This window comes from Ambystoma mexicanum, chromosome 11, assembly GCF_040938575.1.
Source record: "Ambystoma mexicanum isolate Mex_15411 chromosome 11, UKY_AmexF1_1, whole genome shotgun sequence".
Lineage (NCBI taxonomy): Eukaryota > Metazoa > Chordata > Amphibia > Caudata > Ambystomatidae > Ambystoma > Ambystoma mexicanum.
In genome coordinates this window covers 1,185,779,705-1,185,799,210 of record NC_090934.1, presented here as the reverse complement: position 1 = coordinate 1,185,799,210, position 19,506 = coordinate 1,185,779,705, and the positions used below count along the sequence as shown (strand labels likewise).

General features: G+C 45.0%; 1 protein-coding gene across 2 annotated transcripts in view; it reads right to left on the bottom strand.

Moving 5' to 3' along the window:
- The window catches only part of MPI (mannose phosphate isomerase), a 404,206-nt gene that overhangs the window by 111,940 nt on the left and 272,760 nt on the right, over positions 1-19,506 (bottom strand). For both annotated transcript variants that reach the window (XM_069624514.1, XM_069624515.1), the window contains exon 7: positions 13,250-13,458. In XM_069624514.1, the coding sequence (XP_069480615.1) occupies positions 13,250-13,458 (209 nt within the window). The remainder of the gene's footprint in view (positions 1-13,249; positions 13,459-19,506) is intronic.

The following is a 19,506-nucleotide window of genomic DNA, read 5'->3' as shown; positions in this document are numbered from 1 at the left end:
ACCCTTGTTTTTGCCTAAAATAGTCTCTGACTTTAACCTGTCACAAAAAATCACTCTGCCTTCTTTTTATCCTCCTCCTCATGCAAGTAAGGAGGAAAAAAGACTACACAGACTGGACCCCAAATGTGACCAACTTTTCATTGGATATACTGGACATAATTTGGGCCTTACAGTAACAAAACAGACATTATCCAGATAGATAATTTTGGTAATTACCGAATGCTACAGATTGGCTGGAAGAGAGCCTCCAGATGGGCTAAGGGCTTACTCAACTAGGGGCATGGCAACTTCGACGGCTCTCCAGAGGGTCATTCCGGTGCGAGATATTTGTGCAGCGGCCACCTCGTCGCCTATGCACACTTTTGTGAAACACTATTCTCTAGTTTCCACCTCATCACAAGGAGGTCTGTTTGCTAAGGCCGTTCTTCATATGGTCCATGATTAGTATCACCTAGTACTCCCTTCTCCAAATGTATACTGCTTTGGGAATCTATCTAAGATGAGGACTACGTGAGAGGACACAATCCATTCGAAGAACAAGTTACTTACCAACTTAACATTCTTACGAATGGATGTACCTCCCACGTATTCCTCATCGACCCTGCCAGCCTACCCCGCCGTACAGTTTGCGTCAACTGCACTCCGAATTCCTTGAGAGCTTGAGGTCTAAAGGAAGCCTGGTAGACTATTCAGCTGGGTATATAAAAAAAAAACAGAACTGAAGCCAACGGGCGCGGCTCGAGCCCTTTATATTGCGGATGATGTCGACGCTCAACAGCAGCCCTCGAGGGACATCGACCTCGAACACAGCGCCCCGTGGTGGAAACATTTTTTTCAAAGCAGCAAAGCTGAAGATACGAATATCTAAGATGAGGAATACATGGGAGGAACATCCAATCGATAGAACGTTACCGTTGGTAAGTAACTTGTTCTTCTCGGCAGGTTGGACTCCACCCAATGTCCACGAACAGATGCACTATTCACACCCACTCTGGCTATTAGTATAGAGCCACCGGCTTCAGTATGCTGTACAGTACATCTATACAAACTAAGAGTATCCTGTTAAAAACGTATGGACTTCAGTGAAAAAAAACATTATTAAAGGGACGTTATGGTTAAGTTGCGCTACTAAAACCCTACCACCTTTACTGAAAAAACTATGACAAAAGAATGTTATGGTTAAAGTGCCCTGCTAAAAACCTATGAAATTCACTGACAAAAGATTTTGTTAAAGGGACATTATGGTTAAATTGTCCAAAGAAAAACCTATCAAATTCAGCACAACAACTATTTGCAAGGGACATCATAGTTACTTTGCACTAACAACCTATCCATATTATAGTTACAAGTACAACAGAAAAACCCGAGGAATCCACTCTGCACTGCTAAGACTAACCCATGCCACCAAAAATGACATCACAAATGTCGACATCACTGATGACATTGCATCTGCATTTAGTTTTCATGAAAATCCTCCACAAGGGATTGTCATCATTTTGGCAACAAACTATCAGAGGTCATTGGGAGAACTATTATGAGATACATAGTTCATTAAGCAATGCATTGCTATAACCACCATTGCATTTCAGACTTCTTTCCATTATATGAACCTACTCATGAAGAAACGTAGGCATTGTCGGCAGCATTCACCATAGAGGTGCAAGATTGAAAATCTTGCCATATTGGATACTAAAATGATCAATGCTTTCCTTTTACAGTTTTGCGTTCTGTGAAACATGTAATAAGTAGCTAACACTGCCTCACTTACTACATAATTCTACTATTACACACAAAACAAAGAGACCACAACATATACAAATATTATCATATACAGGGAAAGTACAGTAAGCAAAAAAGCTGCAGTATTACCAGAAAGTGTTCATACCCTAACTGATTATCTTCATGCACAGAAATGATTGCTGTGTTTCAGCCTTGCTTCTTCCCCTATGTACATGTATCATATGATGTGAATGAACTCTAAGGAAAGTAGTGTAAGAACATATGAGAAGGGTAAGGTCTACAAATATAGTACTTTTTTAATATTTAGTTCCTGACTGTCAGTGAAGAAAACCACCTTGCCTAGATACGTCAGTGAACTAAAAAAAGAGGGAGCCAGACATGTGATGTCATCAGTGATGTCATCAAAGACATTTGTGATGTCATTTTCAATGGCATGGGTGTTAGTCTTAGCAGTGCAGATTGGTGGCGCAAGTTATGGTTGCTTACCTTACCATAACTGTCGAATTTCTGGGGTTTTTCGGTTGTACTTTTAACTATAATATGGATAGGTTATTATTAGTGCAAAATAACTATAATGTCCCTTGCAAATAGTTGTACTGAATTTGATATGGTTTAGTTGCCCAAAGAAAAACCCAACGTCCCTTTAACCACGTTTTTTGTCAGTTATATATATGATACATTACTCACCGTAATCGTATTTCTGATGCTTGTATCTGCTTAGATTCACATGTTATGCATAGGCCGACATCTAGTGGAAGCTGCAGAGTATTACAGTTGTTTTTGAAACTCGAAAACAGACATCGACAGGGTGTGCTAGTAACACTATCCCTTGTCTGACGTCCACTGTACCCATGGTCCTTCACGCGTCGAGGTCAATCAGATTGTTTTGTTCTGACATGAGGTTGCATGAAGTGTAGCTTAAGTACAGGTGTATCCAAGCAGATAGATAACAGAAAGCTCATATAACATCTATGCACCTTCTATCAGGGGAGGAAGGATGGGCGCATGTGAATCTAAGCAGATACAAGCATCAGAAATATGATTACGGTGAGTAATGTTTCCCTTCTGAGGCTTGTGGAATCTGCTTAGATCAAATGCTATGCATAGATTAGCGAGCAGTGTTAGGAGAAGGTGGTGGGTCGTGAGAAGGAGCAGAGGCAAATAGATGTTTTAGGACCGCTTGTCCCACCTGTGTATCTGCTCTGCTTTGGAATGGGTGTCAATGCAGTAGTGCTCAGTGAAAGTGTGTACTGCGTTCCATGTAGCTACTTTGAAAATGCTGTCTAAGGGTACATTTGCGATAAACGCCAGAGTAGTTCCTGTGCTCCGTGTGGAGTGAGCTCTTGGTGTAAAAGGCAGTGTCTTGTTTGATAATAAATAGCATAATTATATACATCTGACTATCCATATGGAGATGGCATACTTGGAAATGCAGTCTCCTTCTCTGTCTGGGGCTACGGATACAAACAGTTGATCTGTTTTCCTAAGTGGCCTGGTCTTGTTTACGTAGTAAATGACGGCTCTCCTCACATCCAGTGTATGGAGTTTTACCTCAGCTGAGCTAGTTGGATTCTTAAAGAAAGACGGAAGCTCAATAAATTGGTTCACGTGGAATTTAGAAATGAATTTATGGGAGAACCTAGGATGAGTACGTAAAACCAATTTATCTTTATGGATGATAAAGAAAGGGTCCTGCACTGACAATGCTTGCAATTCACTAACTCTTTTTATGGAAGTAATAGCCACTAAGAAGGCAGCTTTGTGGGTCAGGTTTTTAAGACTTGACTTATGCATAGGCTCGAATGGGGGGCCAAGAGCTTTGCTAGTACTACATTGAGATCCCATCCTGGGGGTGGGTTTGAAATTGGAGGGTGGAGTCTTTTTACTCCCTCCATGAATGCCTTAATGACGAATTTTCCACCACAATACTTTACTTTACTTTTAGAGGTGGTGTACGCTTATAAAGCCGCTAGGTGGACCTTTATAGAGTTGAATACTAACCCTGAATCTAACAAGTGGAGCATATAATTAAGAATGTCTGAAGGAGTACATTCTATGGGGTTTAATTGTTTTGACTGGCACCAAATTAAAAATCTCCTCCACTTGTCAAAATAGCAGTGCCTAGGGTTTGGTTTTCGAACCTCCTTGAAGATATCCATACACTGCGGTGGTAGATTAAGGTGTCCGAACTCTATGACTTCAGGAGCCATGCTGCCAAGTTCATTGAATGTGGTTGTGGGTGCACTGTTGTTCACCCGTGTTGGGTCAACAGGTTGGTTTGGCACAGGAGTTTGATGGGTTCACACATCACCAGTTTGCGCAGATCTGGATACAACGGTTGTCTCGCCCACATGGGAGCAATTAGGATGAGCGTCATCTGTTTTCTGTGCATTTTGTTCACTATCCTGCTCATTAATGAAGTCGGGGGGGGGGAAAGCGTAAGCAAATTTCCCTAACTAGTTCATCCATAGGGCATTCCCCTTGGAGTCTGGCTGGGGGAACCTGGACGCGAAGTCTGGGCATTGCTTGTTTTCTCCTGTAGCGAACAGGTCTAGTGTGGGGTAGCCCCACTAAGAGAAGATGTGGTCTATGACGATTTGAATTTAGTTGCCACTCGTGTTCCTCTGGTAGGGGATCTCTGCTCAGAGAGTCTGCTAGAGTGTTGAGTACCCCTGGAACGTGTTGGGAGGATAGGGATAACCCCCGTCTGAGTGCCCATTTCCATATTATCTGCGCCAACTTGGACAGACTTGGAGAGTGTGTGCCCCGCTGTTTGTTGATGTACAACATTGCAGTTGTGCTGTCCGTTAGAATCTGAACCAACTGGTTTGTCAGTTGCGCTTCAAATTCTTGAAGTGCTTTGAATACTGCTAGCAGTTCCAGCAGGTTGATATGGTACTGTGCTTTGATGCAAGTCCACAGACCATGTGCTGTGTGGTAAAGGTACCCCACTCGGAGAGTGATGCGTCTGTTGTGAGAGTCGCTAGTGCTTCCGGATCGTGGAAGGGTTTTCCCTTCAACAGATTTTCTCTTGACCACCAGTGTAGGTTTTGAACTAGTGTTGGCGAAACGACCACTAAATCGTCCCACTGACCACTTGCCTGAGACCACTGTTTCGCCAACCACTCCTGCATTGGTCGCATGCGCAGACGTGCGTGTGGGACTAGATATGTGCACAATGCCATCATGCCTAGCAAATGCATACTTTGCGTACGCTTATCTGGAGACCGGCTTGATACTGGGGTATTTACCGAAGCATGTTGTGCACTCTTTCCATGGATGGAAAGGCTAAGCCTGTTCTTGTATCTAATACAGCTCCTAGGAACTGTTTTGTTGTGTTTGGCACAAGACTTGACTTTTTCTTGTTTATTGAGAAGCCCAATTGAAAGATAAGATTTAGTGTTCTTTGTGTTTTCTGTCTGCAAAGATGGGATGTTTCTCCTGTCATCAGCCAGTCGTCCAGGTAGGGGTAAACTGGGATTGCCTCCCTGCGCAGGTGCACCACCACCACCACCGCCAGTACCTTCGTGAATAGACTTGGAGCTAAAGCTATTCCGAAGGGTAGAACCTTGAATTGGTAGTGCTGGTTTGCTACTTTGAACCGCAAGAGTTTTCTGTGTGCTGGGAGCATTGAAATATGAAAATAAGCATCTTTCATATCCAATGTTGCCATGTAATCCCCCTATTTTAGGAGGGGAATTACTTCTTGTAGCGTTGTCATGCTGAATTTTTGTGGCTTTACATAAGTGTTTGCCAGGCGTTAGTCTAATACTGGGCGCATCGTTAGATTTTTTTTGGCACAAGGTTGTAGGTTGAATAAATACCCTTGTTTACCTCGTTGGACAGCACAATCTCAATGGCGTTTTTGAGGAGGAGCACGTTGACTTCCTCTACCAGGATGAGTTGTTCTTCCTGTGTTGTCTTCCTTTGGCGCGGGGGGTGGTCTGATGGTTTTTCTAGACGCTCCACACAATAACCTCCCGCTACTGTAGGTAACACACACTTGTCCGTGGTTATTCCCTCCCATGCGTGGGTGAATAGTGAAATCCGTCCCCCTACTGCTGAGGCATGGGAGGGGACCTGTAGCAGACTGTCATTGTTTGGGAGGCGTTCCTTCACTTCTACATGTGGAGGATCTCCCGCGAACTCGGGATCTGCGCTGGCCTCTTGGTTAACACTGGGACGCTTGGCCCTGGTTGTTGTTCCATGATGTATTCTGATTCTGTCCGTATCCGGACCCTCTTTGGGAACTTTGGCAGTGAAAATGGTGAAAATTGTTCCCACCTCTTTGGCCAGGTTGTTTGTTAGTCAGTTGCCCAAGTGATTTGAGGGCATCATATTCCTCTTTGGCTGATTTCAAAGCGTCTTCTACCGCTTTGCCGAATAGTATGGTTGGTTCCACTGGCATATTGCGCAACGTTGCCTGGTTCTCAAGCTTGAAGCCAGATTGGCGAAGCCAAGCGTGGCGCTTGAGAATGGTTCCTTCTGCATAATATGGCCCGCATTATCTGCAGCGTAGAGGTTGTTCTTTAGCAAGCTGCTGGCGGTGGATTTGCCTTCTGCCGCTACTAGGGCAAGTCTAGACTTTAAAGGATCTGGAGTAGAGTCGATGAGAGCTGTAATTTCATTCCATTTATGGCAGTCATAGCTCGCCAACAGTGTGGAATTGTTGGCGATTCTAGTTTGAAATGCTTCCGAAGTTGCAACTTTCCTCCCCATGGTATAGAGCTTCTTGCTCTCCTTGTCTGTGAGAGCCTCTGAAAAGGCTAGTGGGGTACCTGCCCTCTTTCGAGTAGTTGTGACAACTAGCGAATCCAGCTTAAGCTGGCCTCTAATATATAAAGGATCAGATGGCCTGGGCGGAAAAGTTTTTCGATCCGCGCGTTTACTGCCATTGTTTGATTGGGAGTTTCCAGTGAAGGTTGGATTCTTTTCTGGACAGACTAAGATGGGTATGAACTGGGTGGCAGCTTTTTTGTCTCCCAGGATGTCTTCGACAAAATCTTTGTCTTGCTGAGTCTCCTGTGTTTGAATACCGAAGTGCTTAGCTGCTTTGATTAGTAAATCATTAAATAAGGGCTGATTATCTAGTGAGAAATCAGGAACTGGGGAATCTTGTTGAATTGGAGATGACATAGAATACACCTCTGCCTCGTCTTCATTATCATCATCACCATCATAGTGTTGATATTCGTCCCGATCCCCTACAGTGTCAGTATGGATGTCATACAGTTCTACAGAAATGCAAGACCTTTTTGCTGGTGGCTGTGATGAAGACATTGGTGGCTGAGAACTGGAAGACAGGAGCTGAGAGCTTGAAGCTTGAGCAGTAGGGGGTGTATTTTGAGAATGTTCTAGTGCATGACGTTTTTTTTCAAAGAAATGTGCAAAAAAGGTCATTACGGCCATTACCCTATCTATGTCCCCTGCTGACCATAGGGCGGCGCTGGGTATGGCAGGGACTTGGGGTGTAAAAGTAGGTAGGCCTTTATTTTGTAAGGCTTCACTTAAGTGACCCTCTTCTTCTTCCTGTGGGACAGTTACAACATCTCTTGAAGGGGCAGACTTGTCCCTATGAGCCTTGTCTTTGTTCTTATGAGACTTGTCTCCTTGATCAGAGTTTTCTGAGGAAGATTTTTTTGGAATTAGAAGGCTTAAACAGTCCTTCTGGGACATGTTTCTTAACCAGGTGCGATAACCCTGTGTTTTAGGACTTTCCAGCCGGTTTCAACAAAATATGTCGAGTTTCGGCATTGGAAAGACCTCCGTCTTGTCACTCGACGTTCGGCCGAAGGAGTTTTACGGGCGGCGTCCTTTGTCTTATGGGGCCAGTCATGAGGCTACCGGGATTTCGAGTGCCCAGAGGACAGGGAATCTACTGATCTCCCCCTAGACGCTGAATATGGGCGTTTGGTCGGTGGTGCCGGCACTTCGCCGTGGGGTGTGTGCTTAGTGTAGGAAGAGGAAATGCTCTTGCCGCGGGGTGACATCCGCACAACAGGGCAGCCGGCCTGTGAACTAGGGTAGGGGGCTTGCACTTGGGACCTTGGATGTTCCCCTTCGCCCTCGCCGTCTGAAAAGATGGCAACGCGGCCTTCACAGGAGGCTCACTCCATGTCCATGGCGGCTTCGACCTGCATGGCATGATGGGCCCAGCGTTTAGTTCTGCAATCTACAACGGTCTTAGGTTTAAAGCGCTTGCAAGCTCGATAGTGCCCTTCGTCGTGGTTGCGGTTCAGACACATTTTGCACACACTGTGTTTGTCGATCAACTGAAATTCTCTATTACAAGTGGGGTAGAATTTAAAGGGTGTCCTATCCACCTATCCATGTCTGGGAAGGGCAGCAGGGTGATAAAGGGAAAAGGTGGGGCCATGCATGGTCAATCACCGCCCCCCAATCTCCCTACTGTATGGGCCTTGGCCCGGTGGGCCTTGCAAGGCCGAGATGGTCTGTCGAAACTTGACACCGTCTGATGGCGTTGTCTTTTCTTTGTCTCGTCCTTTCCACTGCGTCGAAGATCGATGTCGGAAGGAAAAGGACAGAAAGATTAACTATAATTAAATTTTTCCCAATTAATGGTGTCAGCTGAAACAAAACTCCACTATAAGCGACCGTTCACGATGGTGGAAAAAAACAATCTGAGGGACCTCGATGCGTGAAGGACCATGGGTACAGTGTACACACTAGGGATAGTATTACTGGCACGCCCTGTCGACGTCCCTTTTTGAGTTTCGAAAACAACAATTGTAATACTCCGCAGCTTCCACTAGATGTCGGTCTATGCATAGCATGTAATCTAAGAAGATTCCATAAGCCTCAGAAATATATATAATACAGTGGGAATAGGGAAGACGAACCTACTATGCCTTGTGATGTTCAGAACGTGCAAGTGCAGAAGGGAGAGGGAATGGGATAGGTGCTGTGATGCTTGTGGGTGAGTAGCAGGTGAAGTGCAATGTAAGTAAGTGCAAGCCACCAAGGGTGGTGTGTGAGCCGAGGCAAGTGCTGAGGATAGGCAGAAGCTGGGATAAGGTGTGGGAGGTCATGGCCCTGAGGATGCGTAACAACCCTCGACACCAATCCGGAGACAGACTAGCAGAGGAGAGGCGGGGGGGAAGTGGTGAGAAGAGGGTTTTGAGGCTCTTCCTGAATTTAAGAAAGTCTTGCTCAAGACAAAGAGGGAGGGGAAGGATGTTCCAAAGATCATAAAATGTATATGGCATGTATCGACCTCGAGTGTGCATTTGACAGTATCACGAGGGACCAGCTTTGGAAAAAGATGGAAGCGGCTGGTTGCCCCCCCTGATCTTTTGAGTGCAACAAAGGATCTATACACTAATACTTCTATGCACATTAGACTCAACCATGAAGGCCTTCTAACAGAATCCATAACAACTACGAAGGGGCTAAACCAAGGATGCCAGGTTGCAGCTTTTCAGTTAAATTTCTTCATAGCCGATATACAACATATCATGGACCCATCACCCTGTTGTTCGCCAAAAATCAACAACCAAATGATAGGGTGGCTACTTTATGCAGACGATCTGGTGATACTGGACAGAACCCCTCGCGGGCTAAAATGAAAACTTTAAAATCATTCAGAAATATGTCAAGCAAAATGGCCTACATATCAAAGCCAAAAAATCTGAAATCTTAATCATGGAGAAGAGGAGCACACAGAAATCAAAAAATCTTGTCTGGGTTTTAGACAACCAACGCCTATATCCAGTTCCCAGCATTAAATACCTTGTAACCATGATTAGTGCAAGTGCAACTGAAACACCTTGGAAGGAATATTTGGATAGGAAAACAATGGAACTAATTGCACAAGCAAAACGAATAGGCTGTAAATACGGCACCTTTTCACTCTTTGCAGTCATTCGGTTCTACAATCAAAAACTTGTTCCAACTCCAACTTATGAAGCCGAATCTTGTCTTGGTTTCCCATGGGACTCAGGGGACCGGCTGGAGGGAAAGTTTTGGCGTTCTGTTTTACATCTGCCAAATGCATTTCCTGTAGCCAATATTCGCCACAAATTGGGGTTACTCTCCCTATACGCGACAGTAAAATGGAAGACCTTGCAACTTTTCAGTAAAATCAAATCGCCTTGCCTGATACAATTTGCGCCTGCTGGTGAGAGAACTCGGAAGTGTCTCTGATTGGAGCTTGGATTTATGGTCAAGAAAATGCCTCGACATCCTATTAGACCTAGGAATTCCAAGAGAAACTTTGAATACTGATCCAAGTTGGATTACTGCAATGCACTCTATCTGGGCACCAGCAAACATAACATTAACAAACTCCAGACACTTCAAAATAATGCCTTAAGATCTGCCTTAGGCATCCCTAAATCGCAGCATATCTCCCACGAGAGATGTGCTATTAACTGGCTTTCTATATATGACAGAATTAAGCTCAAATCACTAAACATCACACGCAAAGCCTTACCAACAAGGCTCCCATACACCTGACTGATAGATTCACCAAATACTCGTCAGAACGTCCTATTAGAAAGGCACAATCCAATAGTATTAGAATTCCGAACTTCAAACTCATCAAAACAGGATGCGCCAGCTTTCCAGTTAGGGCAGCCCAACTTTGGAATTCTATCCCTAATAGCCTAAGAGCATTACCCTATTTCCACCCCTTCAAGAGTAACGTTAAGAGATGGTTACACTCTTCTGACAAGTGATTATCTCCATCTTAAGCCCCCTAGATGTTCTAATACACTATACACTATATATGACCGTATAACTTACGATATGTCTGTGTATTACTGTATATATATTCTGCGGCAAAACTTTTATAAGTATGTAATGTCTCTGTATATATTTATCCAATGTCCATATTACCTGTAACCTGAGAACTCTTTATAGCGCCCGGAGTGCCCAGTGCGCTCTATAACTAAACAATACAACAACATATGTGAAAAAAGCTTTATGGACAAATGATTGGCAAGAGACAGAAATGAAAAGATCCCTATCGAACATACGCTCACAAAAACTTTGACAACCAAACTCCGGTATATTTAACAAAGTTTCCGGATGATAAACATCGAGATCTATTCATGAGGTTAGGTTGAACACTCTTCATAACACCAAACTACATCGATATGGCCGGACGACGAATCGCAGATGCAGACTTTGCAATGCTAATGAGGAATCATTAAAACATCTGACCTTGTTTGGTAAAGAGTTGCAAAGTTTAAGAACTCTATCTATTTAGCCATCTATCACCTCAATTTGGACGAGACGCCAATGGATGGTGGGAAGGTTTGTATGCTGGCGAAATGCCTAGATGGACTTACGCTTTAACACATTTTGGAACCTGTTTTGGAAAAATGATTATCTATTCAAATATGATGAGGAAGGGGGGGTGCTTTGGGAAGTTGGTAAACGTTTGTAATAAACTGTAAACTAAATAAAAAAATAAAAAATGATGAGGGGTCTTGAGGCTTTTTCTGAATTTAAGAAAGTCCTGCTCAAGACGCAGAGGGAGGGGAAGGCTGTTCCAAAGAAGGGAGTCAGCTGAGGAAAGGGATCGACCACCTGCCCTCTGCTTAGCAAACCGCTTTACACACAAGGAATTGGTGCAGAGGAGAGCACAGATCTAGAGGGGGAATATTTAGTAAGAAAGAATTGCAGATAGTGTGGTCCCCAGCCCCAGATGGCCTTGTAGATGATACAGATCGATTTGTTTTTAATCCTTGAAGCCACCGGGAGCCAGTGAAGACTTTCTAAGGCAGGAGAGACGGGTCCCAGGGCTTGAGGCCAAGGATAAGTCTTGCTGCCCTATTCTGGATTAGCTGGAGGGGTCGAAGAGTAGAAGGTAGAATCAGGAGGAGGCTATTGCAATAGTCAAGCCTAGAGAGAACCAGGGCCCGGGTAACATTGAGCCTCAGGGGAAAGGTGAGAAAAGGTAGAATTCCACTGAGAAGGAAGAGTTGAAAGTGAGACTTCTTGGCAATGTCCCGAGTGCGAGTCGAAGATGACTCCAACATTTCTGGCTTCAGAATGGAGGCCACAGGGAGAGCCCATGGACGAAGGCCAAAGTTAGGGGAAGAATTCCGGAGCACGAGTCCCAATAGGAAGGATCTCTGTTTTGCTGGCATTGAGGCAGAGATCATTCGAAGTGCACCAGGCCTGGATGGCAGAGAAGCAGTCAAGGATGATGGAAGGAGCAAGGGCATCCGCAGGAAGTTTGAGGAAGAGTTGTGTGTCATCAGCAGAACACTGGAAGTTTGAGGAGAAAGAGGAGATTAGACGTGCTAGCAGAGTGAGGTAGATGTTAAAGAGCCAAGGGGAGAGAATAGAGCCCTGGTGGATGCCACAAGTGGAAAAGGAAGTAGGCGAGGAGAAGGTGCCCAGGATGACTTGGAATCCGCTCCGAGATACAAAGGGTGTCATGGAGCCTTTGTATGAATGTGGAGTGGTTGACCGTGTCAAAAGCAGAGGAGAGATCAATAAGGATGAAGACAGCAGGGGAGTTGGAATCCGGGGATGCTAGCAGTTCTTCACGGGTGATCACAAGAGCAGTTTCCATGCCTCTGGATGCTTTGAATCCAGATTGATGGTCGTGGAGACTGCCAACAAGTTCAGTGTGAATGGTCGTGGAGACCGCCAACAAGTTCAGTGTGAGAGTTGAGTCGGGACAGGGCCAAATTCTCAAATAGTTTCTCAGTTTCTCCAGAAAGGGAGTGATGGAAATGGTAGTTGGCTGGACGGAAAGGGTCTGCTTATGGTTTTTTGCGGAGGGGACACACAAGGGAGTGCTTGAGGGAGGAGGGAAAGACCCCCGTAGCAAAGGAGTGGTTACAGCGGTCAGCGAGTGCCGGGGCGAGAGATTGGAGGGAAACTTTTCATTACAGGAAGTACAGAATTTAAAGGGCGTCTGTTCCATAATTTTGTATAAATTTAGCGGCAGCTAGACAAATGTCAGTAGAAAGGAACGCAGAAAGAGGCATTCTATAAAAGGAGTGTAAATGTGGACGACCCCCCCAACCCCCACCGCTCTCGCTACTGCAAAAGCCAGAGCTAAGTGAAAGCCGCAGCCAGCAGTCGAGAAGGTGACCTCCGTCGGAGCTTCAGGCGGTAGTCGCCGGACGTTGAAGAATCGATCATTGAGACAGCTGTCGAAATGTATTCATCTTTTTAAACTGCAATATATCTCTAGTAGCAAAGCTATGAGCTCTGCATATGAGACCGACCACAAAAGTGAGAAAAAAAACGATCGGACGGACTTTGATGCGTGAAGGATCATGGGCACAATACAAGTCACACAGGGATAGTATTATAATCATGCCCAGTCGACGCCCCTTTTTGAAACTCGAAAACAGAATGCAATACTCTGCACCTACCACTAGATGTCGGCCTATGCACAGCATGTGATTCTAAGCAGATCCACAAGCCTCAGAAATATACATACATATATAAACACACACACACACAGTCTTTCTTTTCTTGCATTGAAACAGACATTCACAACAAATAAGGGATGACGTCTCACCTCTATCCTTATGACAGTAAAGTCAGGCACTGGAGGGTCGTAGAGAGAGGTACACGGGTCCGAGGGATTAGGCATGGCAGGAAACAACTTGGAGCGGGCAGGAGCAGGCATGTAGTTCAGCATTTGGCAGAGGGTAGTCACATCGATGTACTTGGGTGTGAGCCCAGCCCTCACTGTGTTATCTGAGCAGGCCATGCATTCGATGCAGTCTGTGTGGAGAATGAGACACAGTGAGTAACAGTAAATATAATTGTGTAGAGACTCACACTTTAGACTATTCCCACTTGTCAGGCTAGGCTCCTGGAAATCTTGTTTTTCTTTCAATCCACACAACCTACACTAGTAGGTTACTGCTCCTTTAAGAGCCCATGCCCAGCTGCTAGGCCATTGTGACACACCCAATGCTGAAAGTCCGCATTCTAAAACCTACAGTTACACTATCAGTTTCTTGATGCACATTAACCATCACAAGCAGAGCAACGTAAGCCTTGCAGGGGAGGAGGTCAGGCGTATGTGAATCGATAAATGACACCAATACTGGTGATCTACACTTAACAGGCAAGTAGGTAACTTTTTATCTCCACTACTGAGTCTTTTATATATATTTTAGAAAACAGAATACCAAGTAGTAATGAGGGAACAAGTCTTCTCATCAAAATAGGTTCATCAGAACCACGTGGACGATCGTCAAAATGACCTTCATGTTGATTCTGGTACTCCTAGTCCTTGTTCGCCCATCTCTCTCCTTCAACAATTGGTTGGGATACCCTCAATGCCGACTGGGCGGGGAAAAAGCTTCTTTAAAAAAGGATGCTGTCACTTCAGGGCTTTTATATTTATATTTATTCATAGCCCAGCCAGACTCAAACAACAAACAGTAAACTGCAGTACACTTACCAGCACAATTTGCACACATGCTTTTTAACTTCTTCCAGGTAGGGAGGGCAGAGCAAAACATTGAGGTTTACAGGGAGCATAGAGCAAATAGCCAGAAGAAACGTTGCTGCCGAACGCAGTACAATTATTAGCACAGCTTCGTGACTTTTAGAATAGGGGCTGCTAAGTGTGAGCATCGCCCCATGAGCCCGCACCAGTCTCTGCGTCACTAAATGACGCCTCCCAATTCCGCCGTGGAGGTTATCATGCAGCATAAGTGTTAGGGAGAATTCTCAGAAATGTGCTAATTCCTCTCCACCTTAGAGACCCCCAGCTTTTTTTGCTGGACTTCAGGACTTTTAACGTCTTATCTGGAGAGAGACACCTTTTTCCCACTCTCTCATGTATTTTTTCTGTGATTTGGACTATGTGTTTCTTTTAACTTTGGAGTCTGACAAACTCCATAAGCATCATCTGTACATTGTGACACAAAGCACCTTCAGTGCAGTGGCACAGGGAAGTCTCTTGGTGAAACTACTGTTTCCAAGAGCAGTACAGTGAAATTGACTTTACTTACTATTAGACCCAGCACACACTATTTTACCATAGGGTGCTGGAGGGGTTACTTAGTATCCCCTTTGTCTAGTTCCTCAGGTGACATGTTTATGTTACCCTTTCTATAGTTGATGGCTGGTGGCAGTGGTTTACTTTTTACTACCATTGTGTGTTTTTACCGTGGGCTGCAATTGCAGCCTCGGTAAAGCACCCATGGGTGGCGATTTTGTCAAAATGGCCCGGTCTTCATTTTTCGCCATTTCCTGTTGGAAAGGTCCTTCTTGAGATTTACTCTGCGTGCCAAACCAGATTTGGTCCCTTTATTCATTTTGTCTTAGGCAGGATTCACGAGTGAAGCCTGCCTTTGGCTCCAGTATGTCTGGCAGGGGCAGGAAGTGAGGAAGGTGCCCGAAACTCCCTGTGCTTAATCCCCTTGGTTACAGGAATGCACCCAAAGGTGATTGGCCGGCTCACTGATTGATTGGCAAGGATAGCCACCCTGCTATGTGATTGACAGCTAGGCTGAAATGAATGGGAGAAACCTGCATAAAAGGCGAAGCTTTTTGGCTTGAAAGTGTCGACCACTGGACAAACGGATCCGAAGAAAACTTGGAAAAGACGCCTGATACAACTCCTGGACTGTTGGTTTGCCCCGGTGAAGCCCTGCTGCTCTGCTGAAGCTCTGAATTTGCCTCGACTAGAGAAGCCTTGCAAGGATGACTTCTCCCTTTGAGTTTGTGGGACCAATCAACTCCAAAGTAAGCCCGCCTGCACATCCTTTCGGAGCTGGCTGTACTGCCACTGCTGCTGGAACCGAAGTGCCAGGGAGAGGAACACCAGATTGTGTGCATTGCTTTTAAGTCAGACCCAAGCACCAGGAAGATCCTCTGGACTTCCCTGAAGCAGGACTGACCAAGCCTGAACCACCTCAACAAAGTGCTGGACCCCAGATACAAGGAAAGTCCAGAGTGGTATCCGAGAACCGCAGTGTTGCTATTTGTTGTCAGACGCGAGGAGCTGAAACACAGAAGAACTGTTAAATTGAAGTTTGCCCATTGCTGCCGCTGACCTACCCATTGCATAGCAGGAGTCCCGAGATGTCCTCCCTCTTGTCCCCACAATTGAGGCTCAGGAACAACAGGATCTGCATAGCTGTCCAGGTACAGAAGCCAGCTGGAACCATTTTTTCTAACCAGAGGTACTGTAAAGTCTAAGAGAACTTACCTCTTGTTGTGTAGCCTTACTTGCTCTCAGTTGGGACCTGTCTTGGTTACAACTTGCAGAGTTGCTATAGCTTTGCCCTCACAAGCATCCCAGCTTGTGGCCCTTCAAGTGTTCTATTTTCTACAAACATTTCTAAAAACATTGTGCAATACTTTTTACCTACCTGCAAAGAGGATCTTCAGATTCCCTAGACATTGTGCAATTAATATTGGCTGTCCTGGCTCCCTGATAGACTCTTCTTTACCTTTGACTAAGTGCTTTATCTTTTCCTCAGGAAAGGGTTAAACTTACTCAGCATTGGAAGATTTTTAAAAGTTTGTGAATTATTTGTTAATCTTTGTTTTATTCCCCTCTTCTATCTTTTACACCAACCACAGTATTGCTCTAAATGTACCAGTGATGAATCAATATCCACAGTGTCCTAGCTATTTAAGTCACCTGAGGGTGTAGGAAGTGTCTGTGAGCCATCCCCAATGGGTATGGTCTGATTTAGAGAAACTAAGAATGTGTGTTTTGAAGTGTATTATAAGTGTTACATATATTGCTCCCTTCTGAAGAAGGCTTATACAACTGACTGTGAAATAAATTAACAATTGTTTTATCAAGAAACCTTGAGTGTAAGAGTTTATTTGAATAACTGCTAATGTGAAACTCTGTGTCACAACATTACTGCTCACATTGACCCCTCTTGAGATAAGCCTGGCTGCTCAGCCACACTACCAACCTGTGTAGTTCAGACTTATACCAAAGGCTAGGTCCCTATTTCCAGGTGGTCCGGGTTATTGTAGTTCACCCAAAGGGTACTGCATACAATCTTGCCTAACAATAAGCGTATAGGGGGACGGCTGGGAGGAAGCTGTTAGGAAAGTTTTTCTTTTTGCTACTTTCCTTCCATAGGCTTCTATGGACACCTTTTCATTTTTGCTTTGTGTAGAATCCTGTGCCGACGTTTTGGAAGTAAGTAAAGCCTAACGTATTACTTCCCTTGCCCTTTTGCTCATTCTTAAGGGGAAACTGACTAGTCCCCAAAATTATCAGTACTGAGAGACTATGGGCATCATTACAGCTGTTCCATCACCTGCCGTTACCACCACTATTTTCACAGTAAAGGAATTTCCTCAATTTTTCCCGCATCACCAAATTATAGGTTTTGGTGGATTTACCGCAGCTCGAATTACTGCATGGTAAATCTGCCAATTATTTGGAGGAGAAGTGGAAGATTGACCTCCAGTTTGTTGCTGGAGTTACCATTTATTTTATCTCCCAAAAAAAAGTGGATTTAAAATGTGGTAATTCCCCTCCAGTAAAACTGCCAAAAATCCACATGGAGTCCTATGGACTCCAAAAATGGGGAATAACACTGCCCGACCACCACTTGTAACCCCACGTGACCAAGTGGTCGTAAGGGTAATTGAGTTTGGTGGGAATTCAGTGGAATTGCTGCCAAACTCCTAATGTCTCTCTTGATGAATTTCTTGTGTTGTTACAAGTGCACACACAACCTTAAAGTGAAGTGCTATTTGGATACTTTGTATCCTTACATATCTTTTTCTGTAAATGCTTGTTAGTTTGACAATGTGCTGAGGATGAGCTGGTGGCAGCGGCTATTCTTCTGCTGTGTTTATGTAATTTTACTTGTGCACCTTAGCATTTACCACAAATGGCTACTACAGGGGGCTAGCACCCTATAATGGCTGTGCCACAAGACTTTCGCTTTCCTTTAGCCATCTAGTCTTTTGCCCTTCTTAGGTCAGGAAATACAAAATATGGAAAGCCCTTTCCTGGGGAAAAGCTGTTTTTGCGGGTAAAGTGGCAGTTTGCGTGTGAGTGTGGCTGTGACAACTGGGGCTGTCTAGCCCCCGTACACATCCTGTTGCCTGAATGTCTGTTGCTGGGCAGATGTTGAGGCAAGTGGCTATCCATGATTGAATAGTCACTGCCCATTTGAAAAGTGCAGATCCTTACCATTGGTGGGCTTGGACAAGCTCCCAGCCCAAATTGTGGATAAAATTAGGGCTACTGCAGTAATTTGAGAGATCATCTTTGGAGCCAAGTCCCCCATGAAATACAGCCAGCTGACTATCTCAGCACGACTCCTGCAGCTGACCCTCATCCAGTCCAGTGAAGTCCCAGTGAAGCCCTACTCCTCTACCTGATCTCAAGAAGAGTCTTGTCTGTGCTTTGATCCGTGGACCAGTGGGAACAACCAGTCTTGATGATCCGTGCCTTTTGAGCCTTCGGAAGTGTCCTGGGAGCAGCCGCTGTACTGGCTAGATCTCTCCTGGGCTACCTTGCTGTGGTCGATGCCCTCCGGAGTGCATCCTTGGAGCTTAGAGGATCTTCAACTTGTACAACAAGATGCTTGCTTCTGCATTTTCAGCCTTCTTGTATCAAAGGAAGCTATGCAGGACCACCTCCTTTGTTCATCCCTGGAAGTTTGCTTGTCACCAACTGACCGTGGTGACTCCCATTGCAATCCATCTTCTTAGCATCCTAGAGGTGTCCTGAGGTCATTTGCTCAGCAAAAGTCTTCATCTTTTTTTTTTTCCTTGGAAGGTGTCTGGAACGGATTCCTAAACCCTGAAACCGACCGAAACTAAATCGAAAACGCCAAAAGTGACCTCTGCAGCCACGGGCCCTGGCTTCCCCACCCGGATCAAGCACAGAAGACTTTGCTCCCCACCGGATTCCAGGACTCTGCAATGGTCGCTGGCTAATTCAGAGTCAGGGTGGTAAGTGTGACCATTTTTGCCTAGAAGTTTCATTTGCTTAGTGTGCATTTTACGCCCAATAAATCATTGTGTATTTTTGTACTTACCTTTGTAATTGGAATTATTGGTGTTCTGTTTGGACTCTTTTAGCCCTATCACTCAGGCCTGCCAAGACTTAAGTGTAACCACTCTGCTACCTAAGCTTGATTCGGTTTGGCTAGACTGGAGTGATTTCCCCGTTCACCATAATAGATTGCCACACAAAATCCACCCACAGGGTTGATTTTGGAAATCCATCTCAACACTTCCACTTGTGCGTTGCATGGAAGAGCCTGCTCAGTGAGTCTGCCAGCATGTTCCTTTCTTCCTCTACATGAGATGAAACTGAATGCATATGGTTCAGAAGACACCACTCCCAGGCTAGGAGGCATGGAGGGTTTTTTCCTCCCAGCTGGTTCAAATAAAAATGTAGTTGTGGTGTTGTCCGTTAACCGACAAACTAACCAAAAAATTGATGGGTCGAAGGTTTTGAATAGATCTAAACCACTAGCACGGCTCTGGGCAACCTTCCACACCACTGTTTTCTAGTCCATCTGCGCCATTACAATAGGGGTCCAGCCATATGCAAATCAGTTAAGTACTGCCACCAATGGGAGTAGCCCAGCCCGAACTTTTAGGCCACGTCCCCTCCTCAAAGCAACCACAGACATGTTTCGATCTTGTTGGGTGGCATCAGTGAGGTGCAGCTTTTTTCCCTATGGCACAGCGAGCAAGGGACCCACTCTCACTCATGGAGACAAATTGTGGGCCTAGAGACCCAAGCCACTCTTCGATGATTGTTAGGCAAGGATTGTATGCAGTACACTTTGGGTGCACTACACCAACCCTGAC